The 21,718-nt window shown below is 41.0% G+C and overlaps 1 protein-coding gene across 8 annotated transcripts in view; it reads left to right on the top strand.

Annotated features, from left to right (window-relative positions):
- Window positions 1–21,718, top strand: part of LOC124053659 (pleckstrin homology domain-containing family A member 5-like) — a 190,260-nt gene that overhangs the window by 152,162 nt on the left and 16,380 nt on the right. For 4 of the 8 annotated variants that reach the window (XM_046379034.1, XM_046379029.1, XM_046379027.1 and 1 more), the window contains 7 exons: window positions 187–302; window positions 1,323–2,444; window positions 6,529–6,824; window positions 8,033–8,271; window positions 11,696–11,779; window positions 13,814–13,933; window positions 16,052–16,105. In XM_046379034.1, the coding sequence (XP_046234990.1) occupies window positions 187–302; window positions 1,323–2,444; window positions 6,529–6,824; window positions 8,033–8,271; window positions 11,696–11,779; window positions 13,814–13,933; window positions 16,052–16,105 (2,031 nt within the window). Of the gene's footprint in view, window positions 1–186; window positions 303–1,322; window positions 2,445–6,528; window positions 6,825–8,032; window positions 8,272–11,695; window positions 11,780–11,869; window positions 13,328–13,813; window positions 13,934–16,051; window positions 16,106–19,168; window positions 19,250–21,718 lie in introns of those variants that run through there. The other 4 variants (XM_046379035.1, XM_046379028.1, XM_046379031.1 and 1 more) reach the window with 4 other exon arrangements.

Genomic DNA, 21,718 nt, shown 5'->3' with positions numbered 1-21,718 from the left:
CACACTCCTCTGCCAACAGGAATGATGTAAAGACTCCCTGCTAGTATCTCAAGGTCACAATCCAATGCTGTTTCACACACTGCCGTTTTATCTCCCTCTCTCTCTGCCTCTCTGTCCCTCTCTGTCTCCGTCTCCTCCTATTTGTCTAATTGTCAATATCTCCCCCTTTCCTCCCCGCACTGCCAGGCCACTCACCCCAACATGCGAACGTATTATTTCTGCGCTGACACAGCCAAAGAGATGGAATCCTGGATGAAGGTCATGACTGATGCTGCTCTTGTCCACACTGAACCAGTCAGAAGGTTGGTAACCACAAACAGAAGCAAAAATGATTCTGCGTATTTATGCGTTTCCTGTAAAACAAAAATAGGAAGATAAGCAGGAACATGTTGCACATATTGATGTGCATTTACAGTTGCCAATAGTGCTGAGTTTGTGGAACGTCGCTCCACCACCAGTCCAATTACCTGATTCTGGCAAAACAAACCTATAGCTGAGATCAAACACCACGTCTAAGACCAATGGAGACCAGTCAGCAAGAGGGAATAGAGTACCAAGATAGTTTTCTTGGGGGTTGTCTCCAGGCAGCCTAGGCCTGTGTCTCAGGTCTTCTACTTGCTCAGCTAACTGAGCAAACTAGCTAACATTAGCTACCGTTAACCACAGAAGCTGTTAGCTGTTACTTAAGTAACAGCAGTAAGTAAGGCTATCTGTCCATCAGGTTGTCAAACTGGCCTTACAACATTTAACAATCTCTATAACATTAAATAAAATTTAAGCTGTACTGCTGCAGTTGAGGTCAAGTAAATCATTCATCACACAATTATAATGGTCTCATGCTATCCAATGTCAAAACCAGCCACAGATGATGGTTTAATGTAATGTTAACACACACAGATAAACAGTTTCTGCAAATTGTCACGATGACATCTCAAACTTGCTTTAAAAATCACATAAATGACCAAACAACACTTGACTGACAACAACTGTATACATTCATGAAGCCACACGTTCATACACCCCTTCAAACAAAGTGTTACCATATGTTCTGTTATGCCTTATGTTTCTTCAGTAATTATCACTTGACATCACATTGATGGAAATATTCACAAATTTGAAGTCTTAGATGTGTCTATGAAATTAGACACTAACCCTAATCTCCACGATGCTGTTGTTGCTAATCCCTTACATGGGTTTTTGGCAGAGTTAAGAAGCTTGTAAGGCCAAAAAGAGTGGGTGACAGAGATTGAAGGACAAACACAGGACTTCTGACACTTCCTTTTTTTTGTCTTTGTCACATTCTTCTCTTTCTTTTACCACAGACTAGACAAGTTGAAAGTGGACCAACGGACGCCTCAGGAGTTGAACAATCTGCTCAACCACAGAGTCCTTACACGGCCCGAGATCCAGAACAACGAACGCAACCGTGAGCCTGTGCGACAACACTCCTTATCTCGAGCTGATGACAAATGGCAAAAAGATGTAGAGAAACACAATGGTCAGAGGGAGCGTGAGTACTACACTTTACAGAGAGATGGGGAGAGGTACTCCTTGAAGAAAGATGGTGTGAGCTACACAGTTCAGAAGGATGGAGAAAGGTTTCTTCTTCACAAGGATGGAGAGAAGTGCCTGGTGCGAAAAGACGGAGAAAAATCATTGCTGCAGAAAGAGGGAGAGGTATGTGCCATTCACAGGGATATGGACAAGTATGCTGTTCAGAAAGTGGATGAAAAGTACACAGTAACGCCAACAGAAGACAAATACGCTCCGCCTAAAGATGGAGAGAAGTACCTGCTCACGAAGGATGGAGTCAAATATGCACTACAGAAAGTAGGAGACAGGCACACGCTTCAGAAAGATGGACAGAAATATGTTCCTCAGAAGGAGGTGAAGCGACAGCTTTCATTAAGGGAGACTGAGAGATACAGCACGATGAGGGACACTGACAATAAATACGGTACCATACAAGTTGTGGACAAATACGGCACCGTGAAGGAAGTGAAGAAATACAGTACACTACGAGAGGGTAATAAATATGCTACTTTTAGAGATGTGGAGAAGTATGCTACAGTCCGTGCCGGGGATAAATACGGCTTCCAGAGAGAGCCGAGTGCAGAGAGGGCTTTGACAAAAATCAGCAGCATCAAACTGCAGCCAGCTCAGGCCGCTGCCATCGCAGCCGCAGTGTCTGCATCTCGCCAGGGACAGGCCAGCCTCAATGCCCAAAAGCCTGTGCAGGTCAACGGCTCAGGGTCCGTGGTAGGGGAGCAGACTGGGGATTCCAGTCCAGCAGAGGTTGACACCAGCGTGGCTGGGGGTCCAGGAAAGTCCCCTGCTCCAGTCCAGGAGCCAGAGAGGGGCCTGTCCAGGACCAACTCTATGCAGCAGCTGGAACACTGGGTCCGCACACACAGGACAAGAGGACCAGATGAAGACACCAGGAGGTGAGACTGACTGTGTGTGTGCTCACAGTTGTGTGTGTATTTTTTGTAAAAGACCATTCTCAAAGCCCCACTGCTGTCAGAGGTAACATGGAGCCCACACTAACTGCACTCTTAGTTTTGGAAAAATGAAAAGGGTAATCACCCTCTTTGTTATTCTTTCCAGCAGTTACTAACTCATTTTTGTTGAAATAAATCCTTAATTTACTGTGTTGGGGTTGCAGTATATGCACTTATACTTAATATGTGCTTAATATGTGCTTTCCTCACTCCATTCTGATGGTAATCACTGACCTTGACAGGTTCTGTCTTCCACAAGATTTAAAACCTTTGGGTATCTTCCTCTGTCTTTCTTCTGATCTTGTGGGCCAGTGGGAGCCAAAAGCTTTTGTGTCACCACAGATGTGTATTTCATTTGGAAGCACTGGCATTTAGCTGGTGTTTAGCAGGCTGTACTGAGGAACGCAGCGGAACAGAAGTGCAGAGCGTGGATGCTGTGGATTTGCTCTCAGCTCTTCCCCTCTCCTTCTGCTTCCATGAATAAGTCATGGAAATGAGACTGTAATGTGAGCAGCGCAAGCTGAGCACTGCCGAGTCACATTTGTCATCTTTATCAGTGCTTGGTACCAAGGAGGGAATTAAGGAAACCTTGTTGTTGGATGGATCGTTATTCGATTGTTGTTAACACAGAGTCCTGTTTGTGCTAACAGCCATATTAGTGCATAGTACAGTGGTGATTGAACTTGCAGCAGCCTTGCACATCATTATTGTGTGTGTGTGCATGTTTGTCTGGATGCTCTCAGATGCTGTATGTGTCCTAATTTGTGTTTCCTTTTGCACTCCTTGTTAGGATCCTGTAAAACTTAAATCCACTCCACCTTCATTTGATGCCTAACAACAGAAATACAGAAATGACAAAGTAGTAGTTGAAATAATTAGTCAAATCAAACAGTATTTCTGTTAAAAAGTGAAACCAGGAGCAGAGTAATGACTAGGACATTTTAATAGTGATGTAATTAGCGTGCATTCCATCTAATTACACCATCCTGGGATAGATTTTGATTAGAGCCCTTAACTGCATGTCATAAAATATTATGATGGTACGATAAACTTTTTTATAGAAGGCAGGTGCTTGCAGTTAAATCCCACAGTACTGTTTTGCTGTTATTAACCCTGAACCCTCATGGTTATGTGTCCATAAAATGTATTTTATATAATATATGTATATGGGCGCACATGTTGATAGAAGTGTTGTGTGGTCTGCATGCCGATGTCTTGCTGATGTCCACTGACACTCATGGTCATGGGCAGATGAAAGAATGGACTTTGAAGAGCTTTATTCAGTATTGTGCTGCTGGTGTGATCCTCTAGCAGCCAATGGGTATTCACATTTCAGAGGCCTCAAATTGAAGCCTTATGGCAATCTGGCTTGGGAGAATAAAGCCTGAGTTTCTGAGCAGAATGTGAATTTGATCATTATATCCTGCATTGACCAATGAGAATTATGTAGGTGAGAATACCAGGGTAAGCTTGCAACAAACCTACAAAGTGATGTCCTACCATAACTAAAGGTAAATGTGTTTGTAGCTGTCCTGAATGACCAGCTGGGGGCGCTGAAGAATTATGTTGAAGTGCAGGGGAGCGTTAGCATTTGTTTGTTTTGTTTGTTTGTTTGCTTGTGCATGATAGTGTGGTAGTGCTAAAGTGTATTTTATGTGGCTAACATACTGCTGCCAACCTAATTGCTAATAATGGTTCCCACCTCAGTGCTTCTTCTGAGCTATTCAGAAGAACGATGGCATGACACTGATATATGTCATTGCATCTTTATGAATGTTTATGATGTCATCAGCTGTCAGCTAACTCCAACCTCAGTAAAAATGTGACATTTGACAGAATGATACTTAATGATAACAGTCAAGAACAGTCATAAAGGCTCTTCCATGTTCATGACAAGTGTCATGTCATGGTTGTGTAGCTGTCATGTCAGTCCTATGTAAATAAAAATAAATGGTACTGAATCAACAAATGCATGTACACCTAAAATCACAAGGAGGAAACAATATGCTGCCATTTTTTTTTTCTCCTTATTGAATTAAACATGCACATTCCTTTCTGGTCATGTCCTCACGTTGTATAGATGCTGCAGATCTGATTATTAGCTTGTCTATTCGCTGAGTGCAAAGGTTAAATGAGATCAACAAAGACTGTGAGGCTCTATCCATCCAGGTGACGAATGATGATAAGCAGTCAGAGTGACAATGACCGTAATCTATCTCCCTGTGGACACAGAAGGTCAACTCCACAGTCCTAAAGAACCAAGACGTTCATTTTCTGATTAGCTGCAAATGGGTGTGATGATTACGGGGTCCTCATTGCCTCATATTCCCAGGTCAAAGTGAAAGTGAAGCAGAGTTCTGTTAGCAAAAAAAAGTCTGATAATTAAAGCCAGTCAAGCACACCATATATGTCAAGGCACACAGATACAGATAATTAAGGTGGTTCCCTTTCAGTACACCCTGATTAAAAGCATTGATTAACTGGCTACTGGATAGCGATGAGTTCGGCTGTGGAACGCATGTAATGAAATGAGTGCCTTCAGTCCTCGTTCGGATTCCAGCATTTATTGTTATATTAGCTAAATGGAAGTGTGTGCTACATGTAACTGGGTGAATCTTAAATGTCAAGCTAATTCCTAATCAAACAAACAAGTTTAATATGAGTTGGTTTTTCTGTCTTGATCGATGGACAGGACGTCTTTCGTAGCATTAAAGGCGAGAGACGTGGTTTAAGCTTATGTACTTCTGCTGTAGAGAGAGGTGTGGCCTCTGCAAGATTAAAAGATGTTTTAAAGAATGACCCATCCATTCATTTATTCAGTTAGTTGAACATTTATTGGTTTCTGCATTGTTCAGTTGAGTTGATTGCTACTCAGTGCTATGCTATGCTAATTTTTTACTTGACGTAACATCACAGGAATAATGTTTGGACTCTAACTGATTCTAACTGATTCTGATTCTGATAACCAATAACCACTTTCTTTTTTATTGGTTGTTTTACATGTTTGTGATTTTTATTTCTTTTTTTTTTTTTCCTCCACTCTGTGAAGTGATTGAGTGAGTCGAAATAATGGCCTGCCTCTAATACAAGCCTGCTTGACAAAAGGGCTTGTTGTCCTCTGCAGAGAAAGTTAAAAAAAAAAATGCCCTGGTATAATCTGGTATATTGCCTCTTTCTATTGTGTGTTTCCTTGTCACCCTTAACAAAATTTACTGTACCAGTCAGTTTTATAAATTTTGTTTATTTCTGTCTACAATGGTGCATTCAACACATGTAATACTTCATGTGAGATGCAGTTTTTCTTGATTTGGAAAGCTACCAAATTTCTTGATCTCTTATATTGTCCATGTTTTAATGTTCGTCTGTGGACTTTCTAACAATGTGTTGTCAGTTTTACGGGGTTTATTTTCATAACCAGCATAAGCAGCTTACCAATAGTTTGGTATTTTCCTGTCCTTGAAATTAGCTTTGCATGTTTGTGTGGTATTTTTATTTTATTTGTCTCAATCATGGTTGTACTCATTAACTGTTAAATATATCCACACCATCTGCCTTTTGTGGTGCTGTGTGCTCAAATGGTGCCGCTCTGCATAATTCAGGCATTACTATGATTAAGGAGTAGGAAGAGCCAATTCTTTGTTTGTTGTAGTGTTGTCATCATGTGTCGCTGCGATTGGCTATGCCATTTCATAGCAACGAGACCAGAAATATATGAAAGGCTGAGAGCTTATTTTCTTATCTCCTCATCCCGTGGTCTAGATTGCATTTCCACATAAGGTGCGAGCACGAGACCTACTTCTCTGCACTTGTGCTTGCACAATTAAAATAGCACCCTTGATGTGGCAATGAGCTCAATATTCCAATTCTAGCTCATAAATTCACAACAAAATGAGTGAACATGGGATCCAGATACAGATCACAACCTGACAGATAAACATCTTCCTGAAATGGGGTGGAAAGGAAAGAGCCTTGATCTGTGATTAGTGAGAACTCATGTTCTACCACTTCTGTCTGTTTTCCTTTCTAGTATTACGTCCTACCAGACCTTACCTAGGAACATGCCCAGCCACCGTGCTCAGATTGTTCCCCGCTACCCAGAGGGCTATCGCACGCTGCCCCGCAACAGCATGATGAGGCCCGACAGCATCTGCAGTGTGGCTGGTTCCGTGTATGACCGTGCCCTCCGTCCCGCCTCCACCACCACCACCACCACCGTCACCACAGCGGAGAAGAGGAGGTCAATGCGAGACGACACCATGTGGCAGCTCTATGAGTGGCAACAGAGGCAGGCCTTCTCCAGGCAAAGTCTGGCTCAGCCAACAGGTACAGAAACCACAGACAGATCTAATGCTACCTCCTGTCAGACAGTAAGAGCAATGACAGGATAGTTTGGAGTTTGCTTGCTTGTAGTTTTGCTTGTAGTTACCTTAGCAAAAGGTATTTATCCTATATACCACTATGATCAACAAGACACCTCCAGCTGTAAACAAGCTCATTTATTGCTCTTTGCGTTGTGGATTGTTGTCTGTTGTGAATGAGGTATTTAGTTTGTAACACTTGCCCAAAGCCAACAAAAAAAAAAGTGTTTATGTGTTGTATCAACTCACTGTAAAGTGAATGGAACATGCAGCTGGGATAAGATAAGATAAGATAATCCTTTATTGATCGCCAGTGGGGAAATTCTTGTATTGCAGCATCTTAAGACAGAATAGGTACGGGAATTAAGAAATAGCAAAAAATAGAAAATAGGATAGAAATTACAGTGTATTAAATACTAAAAACAAGATATAAAAGAAAAAACAAAATATGCACACATTAAATACTAAAACCAAATTAAACACTGTATATGTACAAGAGCAGTGCAGTGCCATCCTAAAATGGATAGTGCTATAGTGCAGTATACAATGAAAGGGGCTAAGGGGTGGGTGTCTGACAGTCTGGTGATGATGATGCTGCCAGTCTGTGGTTTGCTGTTAAACAGTCTGATTCCAGTTGGCACAAATGAGCGTCTAAAGCGCTCTGTCCTGCTTTTTGGGTGGTATGAGTCGGTGATTTTGTCCCTGATCCTCTTCTCTGCCACTGATTCCAGACTGTCCAGCTCCAGACCAACCACTGAGCTGGCTTTCCTCACCAGCTTGTTTAGTCTGTTGGCCTCTCCAGCTTTTATGCCACCGCCTCAGCACATCACCACAGAGAACAGGGCGCTGGCAACCGCAGATTGATAAACAGATTTTCAGGAGTGTGCTGCATACATTGACCGATCTGACTCTCTCTCGGGAAGAGCAGTCGGTTCCGTCTCTTCAAGGAAGAGAAACTTGGCAGAAAAACTGGAACCCTGAACTCATTTATCATTATGATAAACGTGCAGGATTTCTGCCATCCTCATTACTTGCATTAGTATCATACAAATAATTTTAGCCTGACAGTTGTTATTAGGCATGCTTTTGGGCTGGCTGAGTGCTCCATGATAATGTTTTTTTGTTTGTTTGTTTGACTGACTTTTCTTTCTCCTCCTGCTTTTGTGCTTTCAGCTGTGGGTCATTATGGCACCCTTCCCAACACAAAGACCATGGGCAACATCTCTGAACACGCTGTGGCACACTCCATCCCCACCTCTCCGTCTCACGGCACCCTAGCTCTCTACAGCACCTTCTCCCCTCCCCGACAGCAGGTGGCTCCCAACCCCAACAGCTCCCACTCCGAGGTGTCCTCACCCGTCTTCGGAGGGGATTTGACTCTTGACCATCGGCACAAGGCACACCTCGCCAAGGTAGAGGGCGTGGAAGTGGTTTGACTCACACACTGGCATGGTGGCATGTAACAAAGTGCATTCACTCAAGGACTGCGTTGTATACATCAAGCAAATGGAGAGATTTTAGTACGCATGCATATTTTCTAGCCTGATATTTCATTTTGGCACTTACGATTTCAGCAGCTCACTAACATTTAGCATGAACGGGACAAAATTTTTAGCAGAAGGAAAAAAAACCTACATGTCAAACATTCCTCCCTGCAAAATTCAAAACAAATCCACTGTGAAAAACAAAAAAGACAAAAATATCTACACACAGCAGTGCACAGTAAATTGTTAACAGTGCTAACCTATTTCCCATTACTGCTTTACAACAAATCCCTCTGTGTGATTTTTCAATGAATCAGAAAACAGAAGCAGCAGGAACTAACCCCTTTGAATTCTTCTCATTTAGCACAGCTAATAAGGGTGTCTGTAGGCTTTGTGTGTTTCCACAACCTCACAAAAATGAGCTGGCTGAGCTTAAGCATGCAGCATCTGAAAAGTCTCGTCTTCAGAATAAAGTCTGACTCAAGCATACTTCCTTAGATAACATGTCACTGTAAATATAGGTTCATCCTGACAACCACAGACCTAAATGCAGATGGAAAATAGCTACAAATGACACTCTCTCTTTGCAGTTCGATCATTTATCTTTCCATCCGGAGGAAGAAAACCAAACAAATAGCATCCCTCTCTTATTGAAAACCTCACTAATGTGCTTGGCATCTCATCCCCTGTCAACTAATGAGATCCTTGTCAGATATGGAAACATTCCTGGAACTCAAGAGTCCACAGATGTGCCTTCTGATTTCTCCATGAGAGTCTCCAGAAAGAGTTGGGCAGGATACAGAGTTTGCTGTCAGTCAATGATTCTCACTTCAGTGGATGAGTCCAATCCTCCTGTCACAAGTCCAAAGCCCCGGTGCAATCCCCGTCCCCAAGCTGTGAGCCTCAGTGACACCTGAGATCAACTTTATACTCTGAGACACACCAGACGGCTCACAGGAATTGCACAAGGCAGCACACATTCCGCTTTGTATTCACAGTCAGAGAGAGGAGAAAGTCACTGAGAGCAGCTTCAGATAAGGAAACACTGAGTTTCTGTTTCGCTGTTTCTGAAAAATATCATAACCCATAAGGGAGTCTAAATTCAGACCCCCTACATTCCACAACTAATCTGCTTATAATTTGATTAAATGCAAACGTATTTAAGGGTTTAAAGGAATAATAAGATCAAGTAAAAAGGCGGGAGCAGGCTTTAGGCCATTACCATTTCACTTCCTATTGTGCTTTAGTGGAGCATATTTTCCAACACATTTTCAATTAATCAATCCATGAAATAACTTCCATGCTGTGAACCTGGGACATGAGGGACTGGGACCAGTTTTCTGTTTTGCCTGGGTTTTAATGCAGTTTTATTCTAGAATTGAATATAAGTACGTAAATGACTTTAAGAGAGATATTATTTTCCTTTGGTCTTTTTTTAGTTTAATAATGTTCTGCCTCGATACAATAAATCCCTATTAGCCTTACCTAGTAGCAGCAGAATTTAATTACATTGACATTAATTGAGTCCAGTCATTGTTCTGTGTTTGCAAAGAAGAAAGCAGATGTTGGGAAATAGATAGCAGAATGCAGCCACGATTGAATGTGTCCCATTGTTACCCTCTCATTTCAATAATGACCCTCTTTTGATGCACTGATGTTCCTCTTGGTTACATCAGTAAGAGAATTCAGTTGAAGTGCACTACAAATGCATAATCTTACATTAGCTAATTAACTACAAATCATGTATGTAGCTGCCAGTCTTTTTTTTTTTTTACCATTATGCATGTCATTCGCTTTGTAGGATGGTACTGGAGTTTGACGCACGTAACGTTCATGTAATGTATGCACATTAAGTTTTGTTTTTAATGAGGAAAATTGCGCTACAAAATTGAACTTATCATTATCCAGTTTTGTTCTTATTTCACTTCCATCCAATCACAAATTTCTGAAATGCAGTTTGCAAGATTGTGTGTGTGTGACGTGTGAGCTGTGTGTCTCATCCGCATTGCAATTGAAAACAGATTTTTGCGGATGACAAAGCCTAACACATGTAAAGACCCAGGAGTCTTTACATGTGTTTACATTTCTTCAAAGTAATGGATAAAGGATAATATTGAATGGCTGATAGTAACAGTACGATTGCAAACCTGACCAAACCTAAACGCTGAAAGTTCATCCATCCATCCATCCATTTTCTATACCGCTTATCCGTCAGGGTCGCGGGGGAGCTGAAGCCTATCCCAGCTGACTACGGGCGAGAGGCGGGGTTCACCCTGGACTGGTCGCCAGTCAATCACAGGGCCAACTGTCATGCCTGGGTTTTTGTTATGCTTTGTCTTTTGATTTCTGTCCATGTGCCATGTTCCATGTTTGTCTCCCATGTGTTTTTTCATGTTTTAAGTTCAGGTCACGTTTCTTGTGTTTCCATGTTTTATGTTTGAGTCCATGTGTCTTGTGCCATGTGTGTCTTGTGCTTCCATGTATTATGTTCAAGGTTTTGTCATGTCCTGTTTTATTTTGAAAAGCGTCACTTCCCCTGTGTGCCCTGTTTCCATGTAGCTTTGCTTTTAGTTTTCCTGATTGCTTTCTCCCTCCTGATGTGTGCCCCATGTGTCTCATTGTGATTTCTATTTAGTCCTTGTCTTCCCAGTCCCTGTCCCACAGACTTTGTCTGTGCGTCTGTGTTTTCTACCCATGTCTTGCCAGGATCTTTTGTTAAGTTTTTGCCTTGCCATGCCTTGCCTTGCCTTGTTTTTTTGCCAGGAGTTTAGCCACAGATATTTGTAGATCCTAGAACACAGTAAGTGTGTGCTTTTTGAGTTGGGTTTTGTTTTCGAAAAAATAAAAACTTTTTGCTCGGCCCTCTGCCTCGCCTGCCTGCGCCTTTTTGACTCTGCATCGGGGTTCAGCTCATTTCTGCGTCAGCTACGCCGACATTCCTGACACCAACACACAAAGACAAACAACCGTACACTCTCACACTCACACCTAGGGGCAATTTAGAGTAGCCAATTAACCTAATGTGCATGTTTTTGGTATTGTGGGAGGAAGACGGAGTACCCGGAGAAAACCCACACAGGCACAGGGAGAACATTCGAACCTGGAACCCTCTTGCTATGAGGCGACAGTGCTAACCACTGTACCACTGCAAAATAATTCAAATAAAAAAACGATCCGTAATATGATGGGTGATATCAGTGAAGGGGTGACTACTTGAATTCATCTCACAGGGTTGACAAAAAGCTTTGGAACCACTCATTTGACATTAAGCTCACCCAAAGTGAAATGTGTGAAGCTGAGATGTGCCTTCTTCTGTCATATTCATTCCATTGCCATCCCTCTCCCCTTACAGTATGGGTACCCACCTGACCGACGATCCATTGCTGCCAGTGTCCCCCCTCAGACCATCACTCCGCAGTCCCTGCAAGGCAAGACGGTGAGAGTTACAGTGCACCCCGCCGCCTTCCACACACTCCCCCACAGTGACATTTAACCCACTGATTCTATGCTTTCTGTTTGCTCCTAGGAGGATAGGCAGTTCAGCAAATAAAAAAAGAACCTCTGCTGACCATCTCTAACATTCACCAACACTCACTGACATACAATTCGCATGTCTGACCCAATGATTTTGATTTGTTCTTTGCAGCCTCTTATTGCTGTTTTTTTCTACTTGTCTCACACCGGGACAAATGTGATTATTGGCAATGCCATTGTCTCTTAATGACAGCACACACAGACAGTGCGGTAGCGCCAGTAAAATTGCCTTTGCTCTCAAATTGAAGGAGTGGCAATGTGACATATTTTTAAAACAAGATGCGAGTAACCTTATGGTTGCTCGACGGCAATGGAGTGCCAAGCAGTTTGATGGGAGAGACTTTCCCACTAATTTTTCCCACAGTTTTTTTAAAGTGTGCTGTTTTGGCACATTGGCCCTGGTTCCTTTATTTCACTGTGTCACAAGTGATGATATGTTGACAGACTGTGGGTGTGAGTGAGACCTACCTGTGTTTGTATTTGCATCTGCAGGAATGTATTTGTGTGCCAGTACCAGTCCATAAATCTATAATTAAATCACTCGATTCTTCTTTACCCTCATCTAGCAGTTTTTTCGAAACCGGTAGTAAAACTGAAACTGGATGGTTGGTAACACAAAACTATATGACCCAGACATGTATGAAGTTCAAGTAGCTCACAGACATTGGATTGTAGCAAAATCACAAGGTCATTGACTTGGATCTTATACCTGTTCAGCCCAGTACTGGTTGAGCCAGTTAACAGAGCCACAGTATAATACCCGTTGTGATGTAAGCACTAATTTGACGAGACATTGGGCCTTCATCCCTGAAACATGTAAAGGTCTGTCAGTCTCTTTGGAGAAGAGTGCAAACTTTTACCTTAAAGATGCATTTGTTTTTTTGCATTTTTATTTTATTTTTTTATTTTTTTACTTTTTTGTTACTTGGGGCACAACTAGCTCTAAACATAATCTCTTTATACAGTTCATATGGAGAACATGTTAGCAAACAGCCTTTTTAAGCACCAGACAGACCAAGAGCAACATTAACATTGGTTTGGATTCCGATTACATGGTTTTTAGCCTCCTGATGTCAAAGATGTAATGTCATAGTCAGAAATCCACAGAGATTTGCACGTCTTTTTCTGAGCTTTTTAGCCTCTTTGAGCTTTGGCTTTTGTTTAACTGTGCTTTTAGAATAATTTCCTGCAGCTGTTGCGCTGCACACTACCTGTCTAGCACCAAATGGCAGAAAGAAAGTTTAAAAGGGTTGGTAATGCTGCTTTGTGTCTTCTGGATATGTGCACAAGTATTGTTTGCTAACATGGTAGCCAGAACTTCATAAAGCACTAATATGCCAGGGCTGTGTGTCTGTTAGCTTGTTGTAGATTTCCTTAGCTCCATGACCAAGACAAATCTTACAGTGAAATTTTTAACTGTATATGACTCACATAAATATTTCATATGCAAGCCTTGCATTTCTTGTCTCTGATTTCAGTCCCAAATCCCTCTCCTTACCTTCCCCAAATTAATCCAAGGTTGCGGATGCTTGACCAACAGGCTGCGTATTAATGCATGCTGAGGTTTCTGATCACACTGTTTCTTGTGCATATGCAATTTGTTCTCTGGTTTCTAACTAAACTTGATGGAAAAAGAAGAAATGTGATGCTACAGAACTGAAGTGTCTGCTGTTGCCGTGGAACAGATGTCACATAGTCATCAGTGTATATTTCTTCCTCAGGTTTGATAATTAAGGGTTGTCCAAGCGTTGCTTTAAATGTATCATCTCTAGGGTTAAAATTGTTTTCACTAGACAGTCAGCTGTGGAATTGGTTTCTTTCTTCTCAGAGGTCACCAGGGTCACTGCATCATGTTTAATATTCAACCAGTGGACAGGTGTTGTTGATTGTCGTCAGCGTGGCTCTTCTTCTCTCCTCTGTGTGTTGCTCTGTGCAGCCCGAGGAGCTGACGCTGCTGCTTATCAAGCTCCGCCGGCAGCAGGCGGAGCTCAACAGCCTGCGGGAACACACAGTAGCTCAGCTAATGGCCCTAGGTATGGAGGGGCCCAACGCGAAGGTCAGAATTGAGTGTGTACTGTAGATGTGTGTGTGTGTGCATGCACGCATTTGTGTAGCCAAAAATCTGTATTCTGTGTGTTTATGTGTACGCAAGGGGAAGTTACTGGCATGAGATTGTGTACTTCAGTTGAAATTGCTTTTGGTGTGTTACTGTGAAAGACAGAATACTCACTATAAATCACTCTCTGTCTTTTAACTGAAATTGAAGCCATTTGATTGATTGTCATGAAAACTTCTACAGATAGTCATGGTCCCCAGTAGAGGAATCCTACTGACTTTGGTCGCTTCTTCATAATTTTCTGTCAAGCACTATCAGCACGTTACACTTACCTTGTGCTTGACATATATTATTTTGATATTTTGTGGGGTATACTTCATGAATTTTGCATCCAAAAAAAACTAAATAGCTGACAGCAATGGTGACAGTAAACCAAAACTTCAGCCCTTCACACAGTCACTGTCACAAGAGGAGCATTTGGAACAGACAGGCTCGGTTGTAGAGCTATATAATAATAAAAACAAAAAACTGGACCACACACACCCAGCAAACTGGGCAGACGACTCAACAAAAACTCAAATCTCAACAAAACTCAAATCTAGACTAAAATATGCAAAGCAGACTGACAAGGGGATGTTGAAGCACAGGTGGGGGGAACCAGTGGGATGAAAGAAGAGGAGCTTGCTGCCTGGGAAAACACTGGGAATAGGACAGGACTGTCAGTACTGATGCGGGGCAGGTGTGCGGTAAGAGCAGTGCTGGAAGCCAGGAGGCTAATGTCAGAGGGAGATCTCACCCACGCAAACAGAGAGGCAGAGGAGCACTGGGAAGCACAGGGGGAAAGGGAAACACAGGAAAACATAAAGAAGATGGATGGATGAAGACATGGCCGTGACGGTTTACTCTTGGCATCAGGTTAAAAATAGATCACAACAATATCACAGCACCATACTAGCGTCAGACCTTCATTTGGCTGCGCAAACACCCCAAATTCAATTTCAATTTGGAGTATTGTCCTGGGATTAAGGTACCACAGGGTGGTGGAGGTGTAATTTTGTTGGGGTTGTTGGGAATTGATGTGTGGATTTACTGGCTTTCTTTTACGCTGTGTGTGTGTTTAAGCTTTTGTTTTTGCATGGGAGACCTAATCCTGTCCATGCATGTCGGCTTGTGGTCTCGCCGTGGTCGGGGGCAAGACAGCATCGATGCACTGCACCTGATTCATCAGGCAATGTGACATCCTGTTCAGTTTGATGTACATCATGAGTGTTGGTTTTGAAACCATCGGTGTGCTGTGTTTTATTTGCATTCATTGTTGTATTAACCTGATCAATTCTAAGATAGACTATTTGCATTACTTAAAATGCATTGCAGTAAATTTGCAGCATGTGTTTCAGTGTTGTTATGGGTTGACTAACGCTGTAAATTTCATGATTCAATATTATGGAATGTGTTGCAGAATATACTAACTAGTTACCGCTTAAAATGGTAATGGTGTTCAAATTCTGTATTTTGTTATTGTTCATAAGGGCTCAAAATCTGCTGCTGGTTACATGTTTGCATCATATCCACATTACTACTGGGAATTTCTTGGCTGTGAATACCTACTGAAGTTACCATCCAGCCTTCCACATACTGTATGTGGTGTGAACACAATACCACAGTAACACATAATCCAGCACAACCTTCTCAACAGCGCTGCCTGACTGTAGATGAAGAAGGGGTGGGCAATCTGATGATTTTATATGAATCTTGAAGACCTCCACAATCTACTTTTCAGCCAAATCACAGACATCCATTTCATAACCTCTTTCATAACACATTTGTGCTATGTGAACAAACAAAATAAAGTGATACGGGCAGCTAGGCTGTGCTGATTGCACAGATTACTTCATGTGGCTCCTCCTTGGGTGACGTAAGTAAATCAGTTATAACTCTTAGGATGGGATGATGATCTCACTTTCTTCTGGTATTGTGTTTTTCACCTTTCCTTTTCATGATCTCACTATTCCTGTAAAAATGTGCCTTTGATCCCTTTTTCCCTCTTTTCCTCTGTCCTCGCCCTCCTTCTTTTCCCCTCTTTCCACGTCTGTTGTCATTTTTCTGCGGCTACTGCAGACTGATGTTCTTTCCCATCACCTTCAGAGGAACCTTGTTTACCTGGACAGCCAGGTGAGAACTTCCTGAGTTTACTCCTGTCCTTCCCGCCTTAGTTTCCCTCACTGGAAGCCAACATGTATATTTGTTTGTATTTTCTTATGTGTCCTAACAGCAGACATACATGTAGATTTACAGTAATCTTCTATTTCTGTCTCTGTTTTTTGTTCAACTTTTCGTTGTTTACGTCTTAGTATCTATCTGCTATCTTCTGAGCATGAAACCTCAGATTGCATAAGTTATAAGTTAATTATTGCATTCATGGCCATGACACTGATATTCAGTTTTCAGCAATGAAGACATGAGCTTTGAAATCAATGCAGAGGACAAGTAGTAAGCAAACATGGAGCCTCATTTATATTTATTTGATTTATACTTGAACTTAGTCTTAAGATAAATTCAGATACTATACTTTTGTTTGATTCATAAAATAGGTTGATGTTAAAATCCTTGCTGAACAGGTTTATGAATCCCATTTGTAAATTGTGCACCTGGGATCTATAAATCTTACATCAACTTAAATTAACAGCATCTGCTTGCAGTTTCCCCTTTATATTTTGCCACAATAAATTAGGGTTTAGTCAGGAACATCTATGAACCAAAAGAAAAAAATCAAACCTTTGAAAGATGAGATCATAGTGATGATGGAGGACTTTGAGATCAGGCAACATATATTATTTGGTGGACTAAACAGCCAAATATGCAGCTTGGGAGTGTGTTGCCGCTGCAGTGAACGAAGTTGGGCTGATATTTAAAAGAAATGGTCAGTCACTAAAACACACATTCTGACAAAAAAAAGGGAAGTCTAAACAACTGAGTCTTGAACTTTTTGAAGTTGTCCACAGTGTTTTTAGGTCAAATGGAAGAGACTTCCAGAGTTTAAGAGGCACTACTAAAAGCACAGTCTCCTTCAGTTTTAAGCCTGTATCCCAGATCTACCAGCAAACTGTCATCCGAGGACCTTAGAGACCTGCTGGTGACATCCATGATGTAGGCGAGTCTACCTATAAATATGAAGCATTGCAGTATAGAGAATTAACTGAAATGCACATAAAGTCTGGTTAGCAGCTTGATGGATAGACAGTTAAAGAGGTAACACATTAATATTGTTATTTGAAATTTAGGTCACAGTGTTTATATATGGACACTGCTTGGGGCTGTATCACTCACAGCCTTATTTTTTTTGTATTCAAGTTCTGCAACACTCAGTCTTTCTGATTTTTTGCAGATGTCATCCTTGCACAACAAGAACATCTCACAGTATAAACTGGATCAACTTCTGCTGAAGTTGACTGTGATACACACACACTCATTGAACATTTCATTGTGTCAAGTATTTGTTATAATAATGCACGTTCCCTTAATAATATGTATTTTCAATTCAATTCAGTTTATTTATATAGCGCCAATTCACAACAAAAGTCATCTCATGACACTTTCCAATTAGAGCAGGTCCAGACCAAACTGTTTAATTAAGTTGTAATACAGAGAGCCCAACATTCCCCCTTGAGCAAGCACTTGGTTACAGTGGTGAGGAAAAACTGCCTTTTAGAAGGCTGAAACCGGGGAGCAGACCCCGACTCAAGATGGGCGGCCATCTGCCTTGACTGGTTGGGTTGGGTTTATGTATGAAATATTCATAATAATATGGATGTAATATCCATATTTATATGAATGTTTCCACTGGAATAACATTGCATTGCCGCATACACATGCTGCCAGGCTAATTGCAAGTAAAGCAGATCTCATCAACAGTTCACAGAGGCATACCCTCGTCACGACAGGCATCTATAAGTTAGAACTTGCCTTCACACGGTTGCTGCATTATTGAATACGACTGCTCTGCTTTGAAAAGGTCTCATGCTTCAGGCTGTGCAGAAGGGAGTGGCTAACAGTTTGTATGCTAGTTAGAAAAAAAATGCTTTAATTGTCAAAGAGTCTATTTGAGGAACTATTCCTCAAAAGGGTCAGTCCAATTTTTAGCCTCAGTTATCGAAGTTAATTTACATCAAGTGCAGTGGGATAATACATTCTCTTTTTAACCTGTGTATTCCAAATGCTACAATTTTCCAACCCCTCTTTTTAAATATTTTCCCAACATCCAATCAGTCTTTTCTTGTAATTCATGTCTGTATGTTTGGACAGCCATCTTACAGAGACTTAACAAAAAGCAACTGTTTTATTACAACTTCTGTTTTTTTATGAAATAGTCATAACAGCTAGAACCAGTGGCCAGAACCAAAAAAAGGTAGTACTAATACTGTTCCTTTAAGGTCTGCTTAAAACTTCCTTGAGCTTGATTGGTAATGGCTAGGGTATCATCATGTGTCTTTATTTCAGGAATAATATTGTTAACAGTGGGTGGTAATACAGTTGAAATTCTGAATTTATCTGTCTGAAATGTATAACTACACCTTAAATATGTTCAATGGACATAGTTATCTAAAACATATTTTTTAAGTCTCTGCAAGTTGATGTTCCTTGTAAAAGTCTTGACAGGTTTCACATTTTGGTCCCATTGAAATGGAACTATGGAAAACCAACACAAAACCAACATGCACAAATTCTGAGTTTCAGAATCCAACAGAAATCCAACGCAAACCTATTTCTACTGAATATAAGCAAGAAATGGCCCAACTTAGCCCTGTCTCAGGCATCACATGTGTCTCATGTGAAGACTTGTAGTTCATCATGTACTGGAATGAACTTTAAACAGTCGCTGCTTGGACAGAAATGAATTTATGAATGTGAAACCTATATTCTGCTTTGGAAAATGCCCTATATGAAGTATAGGGAATGGTCCATAAAAACATGTTTATATTTCTCCACTTGAGTTTTTGCCTATGCACACTTACTTCCTCTACACATTGGTAAATTTTGATGGAATGGTCATAAATCATGTTGTCCATGTTTTTTCAGTGTTACGATTAAAGATAAGAGTTGACCAGCGGGTTAGAGAAAACCCATTTTCACCCATTTCAAGAGAGGGAGGCCTTATCCCTTAAAAGATCAGTCAAGCAACACGTACTGCTGTGTTATTACACCATTGTATCCTCTTTCTCCTTGGTGCTCCGCTAGAGGAAGGAGAATGAACCTCTAATCTTCATGATTCACACTATGATCGAGAACTCGGCACCAAGGCCGCAACTCTACCAGCAAGTAAGGTCTATGGCAGGTTCTGGTTTGAGTCAGTGTCACGGTAGTCCATTTGTCTTTTAACACATACAGCATATCCCTGTTTATGGATTCAAACATTGTGGTAATCAAGAAATTTTCAGTTCAGCCATCATTGATTGATTTCACAAATCAGCTATGTTTGTAATATTATTTGGCCGTAAAACCTGAAAGCAACAAAATTTTAGTCTTGAGAATTTTGACTTGACATCAAGCACATTTCGCTGTACTTAGGTTGAAGAGTTCCATATCAGTCACTGACTTCAAGAAGCTTGGGACTTTGTTTGTTCAAAATGGCTGTTTCTGTTGTTTCTAAATAAACGCTTTAATGTAACTTGACTGAAGTGGAGCAGACTCAAACCAGACCTTTGCCCTGGTAGCCCAATGGTTGTGTGTCCACATCTTCCCCTTCACCATCAACCTCTTGTTTTTACTACTATGGATGCAGTCAGTCCAACTGTTGTTAATCAGTGAACATTCCCAGATGTCATCACCACATTACTTAAAGGGCATATGAAGTTGTTTTTGATTCCAGCATATCTCATATCATTGCTTTCTGTTTGCTGCTGTTGGAAGCGACCTTAAGCGAGCATGGCTCATGGTGTAATGCTACATAGCCATGGATTTCTCCTCTCACCATCTGTCTTTATACAGCACTGTTCTCTGTTGAGTATCACGTTGTCAAAGCTTACACTGTTTGGATGTCTTTGTCTTAAAGATTCACTTTTCCAGATGTTCTGTGCTTTACAGTGTTTAAATGAGTAGTTCCATGCACATCTTCTTTATCTCTAACCTATCTTAGCATAATGACAGAAAGCAGAGGAGAACAGCTAGCCAAAGAGATAAGTGTAATACTAGAAATGTAAATTATGACAAAGCTAGCATGGTCTTGATTATATATGGCTAATAATTACGTTTTACCTTTTAATTTTGCTTTTTTTTCTGCCATTGTGGTTTGAAAACTTGTGCATTTGCCAACAATCTGTCTGTGATTTTAGTGTTATGTCATTTAGTCTCAATGCGTTAAGATTTTTTTAAGATGCAGCTCATGTAGTAACTCTGTGTCTCTATCTGGTGGTTAAAAACAACTTCTTCAGCTTTTATTTTGAAAGTAGATGTGACGGTCTAACAGAAAAACAGACCATTCACATATACACATCTCAGAGTGTGGCTGAACAGTCAAAAAATATGCCCTATGTCTTTTCTCAATAGCTTTTCCTGACCACAGAAAATCATCGTGAGGTCGAGGAAGGATGTAAGAGAGAATTAATGAGGAGTTATGAAAAGACAAAAGAGAGTCTGACTGCGCTTACACTGATCGATGCATTGCTTTAAATGTTGCTGCTACAAGAAATTGTAGGATGTATGATGCTAACAGAGATACAAGAGGCGGCATTCAAGCACAAGTCTCAAGGATTTAAAGATGTCAAACAATTCTTATCATGGCTGCCACTGTGATATTTCCAGATCATTTCATCAGTTAGGAATCTTCTTAAGCAAAAATGACTATTCGACTGAATCCTCAGTTTGAGTTTCAGAGGATGCAGACTGCTGAAAGTGAGTGTGAGCAGCTTTCGATCGTTATCTGAGTGAAAATCCCCCTCGTTGGTTCAAACGTAGTTACACAATTCCTCTTGTCTTCCCTCACACACAGATCTAACTGTTATGAATTTGTGTTCGTATGTTGACTGGAAGTAGTGCTTCAGTTTGTTTTGGCATCAATATTCTGATATATTTCACTCAGGATCTCACCCCTAGAAAGAAAGCCAATGCATATATTTCCCAAATTGTTGAACAACTTAAAATTCATTGAGTCAAAGTTTTTAAATCTTTCGTAGCAGTATATTCACAAATGTGGACTTTTGTTTATTCTGTATACATCCAGTCTGAGCATTGCTCAGCACTTTGAAACAATCTCTAACTGAACGATGGGATTTCTTTAAAATGTGCTCAGTGTTTTGCAGCAGCCTTTGCTAAAGCAAGTGTTTGCATCAGTGTCATTACTGGGGGGGGGGGGGTAAACCAGTATTTCCACACTGCAAAACTCAGACACAGCAGTGATACTTTTTTTCTTTTGACTATTGTGTAAATGAATTAGATTTTAAAAATTGAACTGTGTCTTTATTAAACTTCTTTTGTCATCCCTTCATGTAAGTAGAAGAAAATGTGAACTCCTGTAATAGGGTTGCCTGCATTGCATTTATTCATGACAATGTTAGAAATTCTAGAAAACGTTCCAGTGGGTTGCATATTCTTCACACAGTGCTTTTTGAAGGTTCCACCTCAGTGGAGCCTCTGGATTTCCCCCTCCTGTGGGTTTGTGCTCAGCTGCTTTTCCTGGAACAGAACATAATAATGTACTGTAAATTTATATACAGTAAAATACAGTCAGGCCATTGTCAGAGGATTTTATCACTTTTCTCCAGACCACTGAAAAACCTCCTCTGTCCGCTG

The sequence above is a fragment of the Scatophagus argus genome, chromosome 22 (genome assembly GCF_020382885.2).
Source record: "Scatophagus argus isolate fScaArg1 chromosome 22, fScaArg1.pri, whole genome shotgun sequence".
Classification (NCBI taxonomy): Eukaryota; Metazoa; Chordata; class Actinopteri; family Scatophagidae; genus Scatophagus; species Scatophagus argus.
The sequence above is the reverse complement of the archived record's forward strand: the minus strand, read 5'-3'. Positions and strand labels throughout refer to the sequence as shown.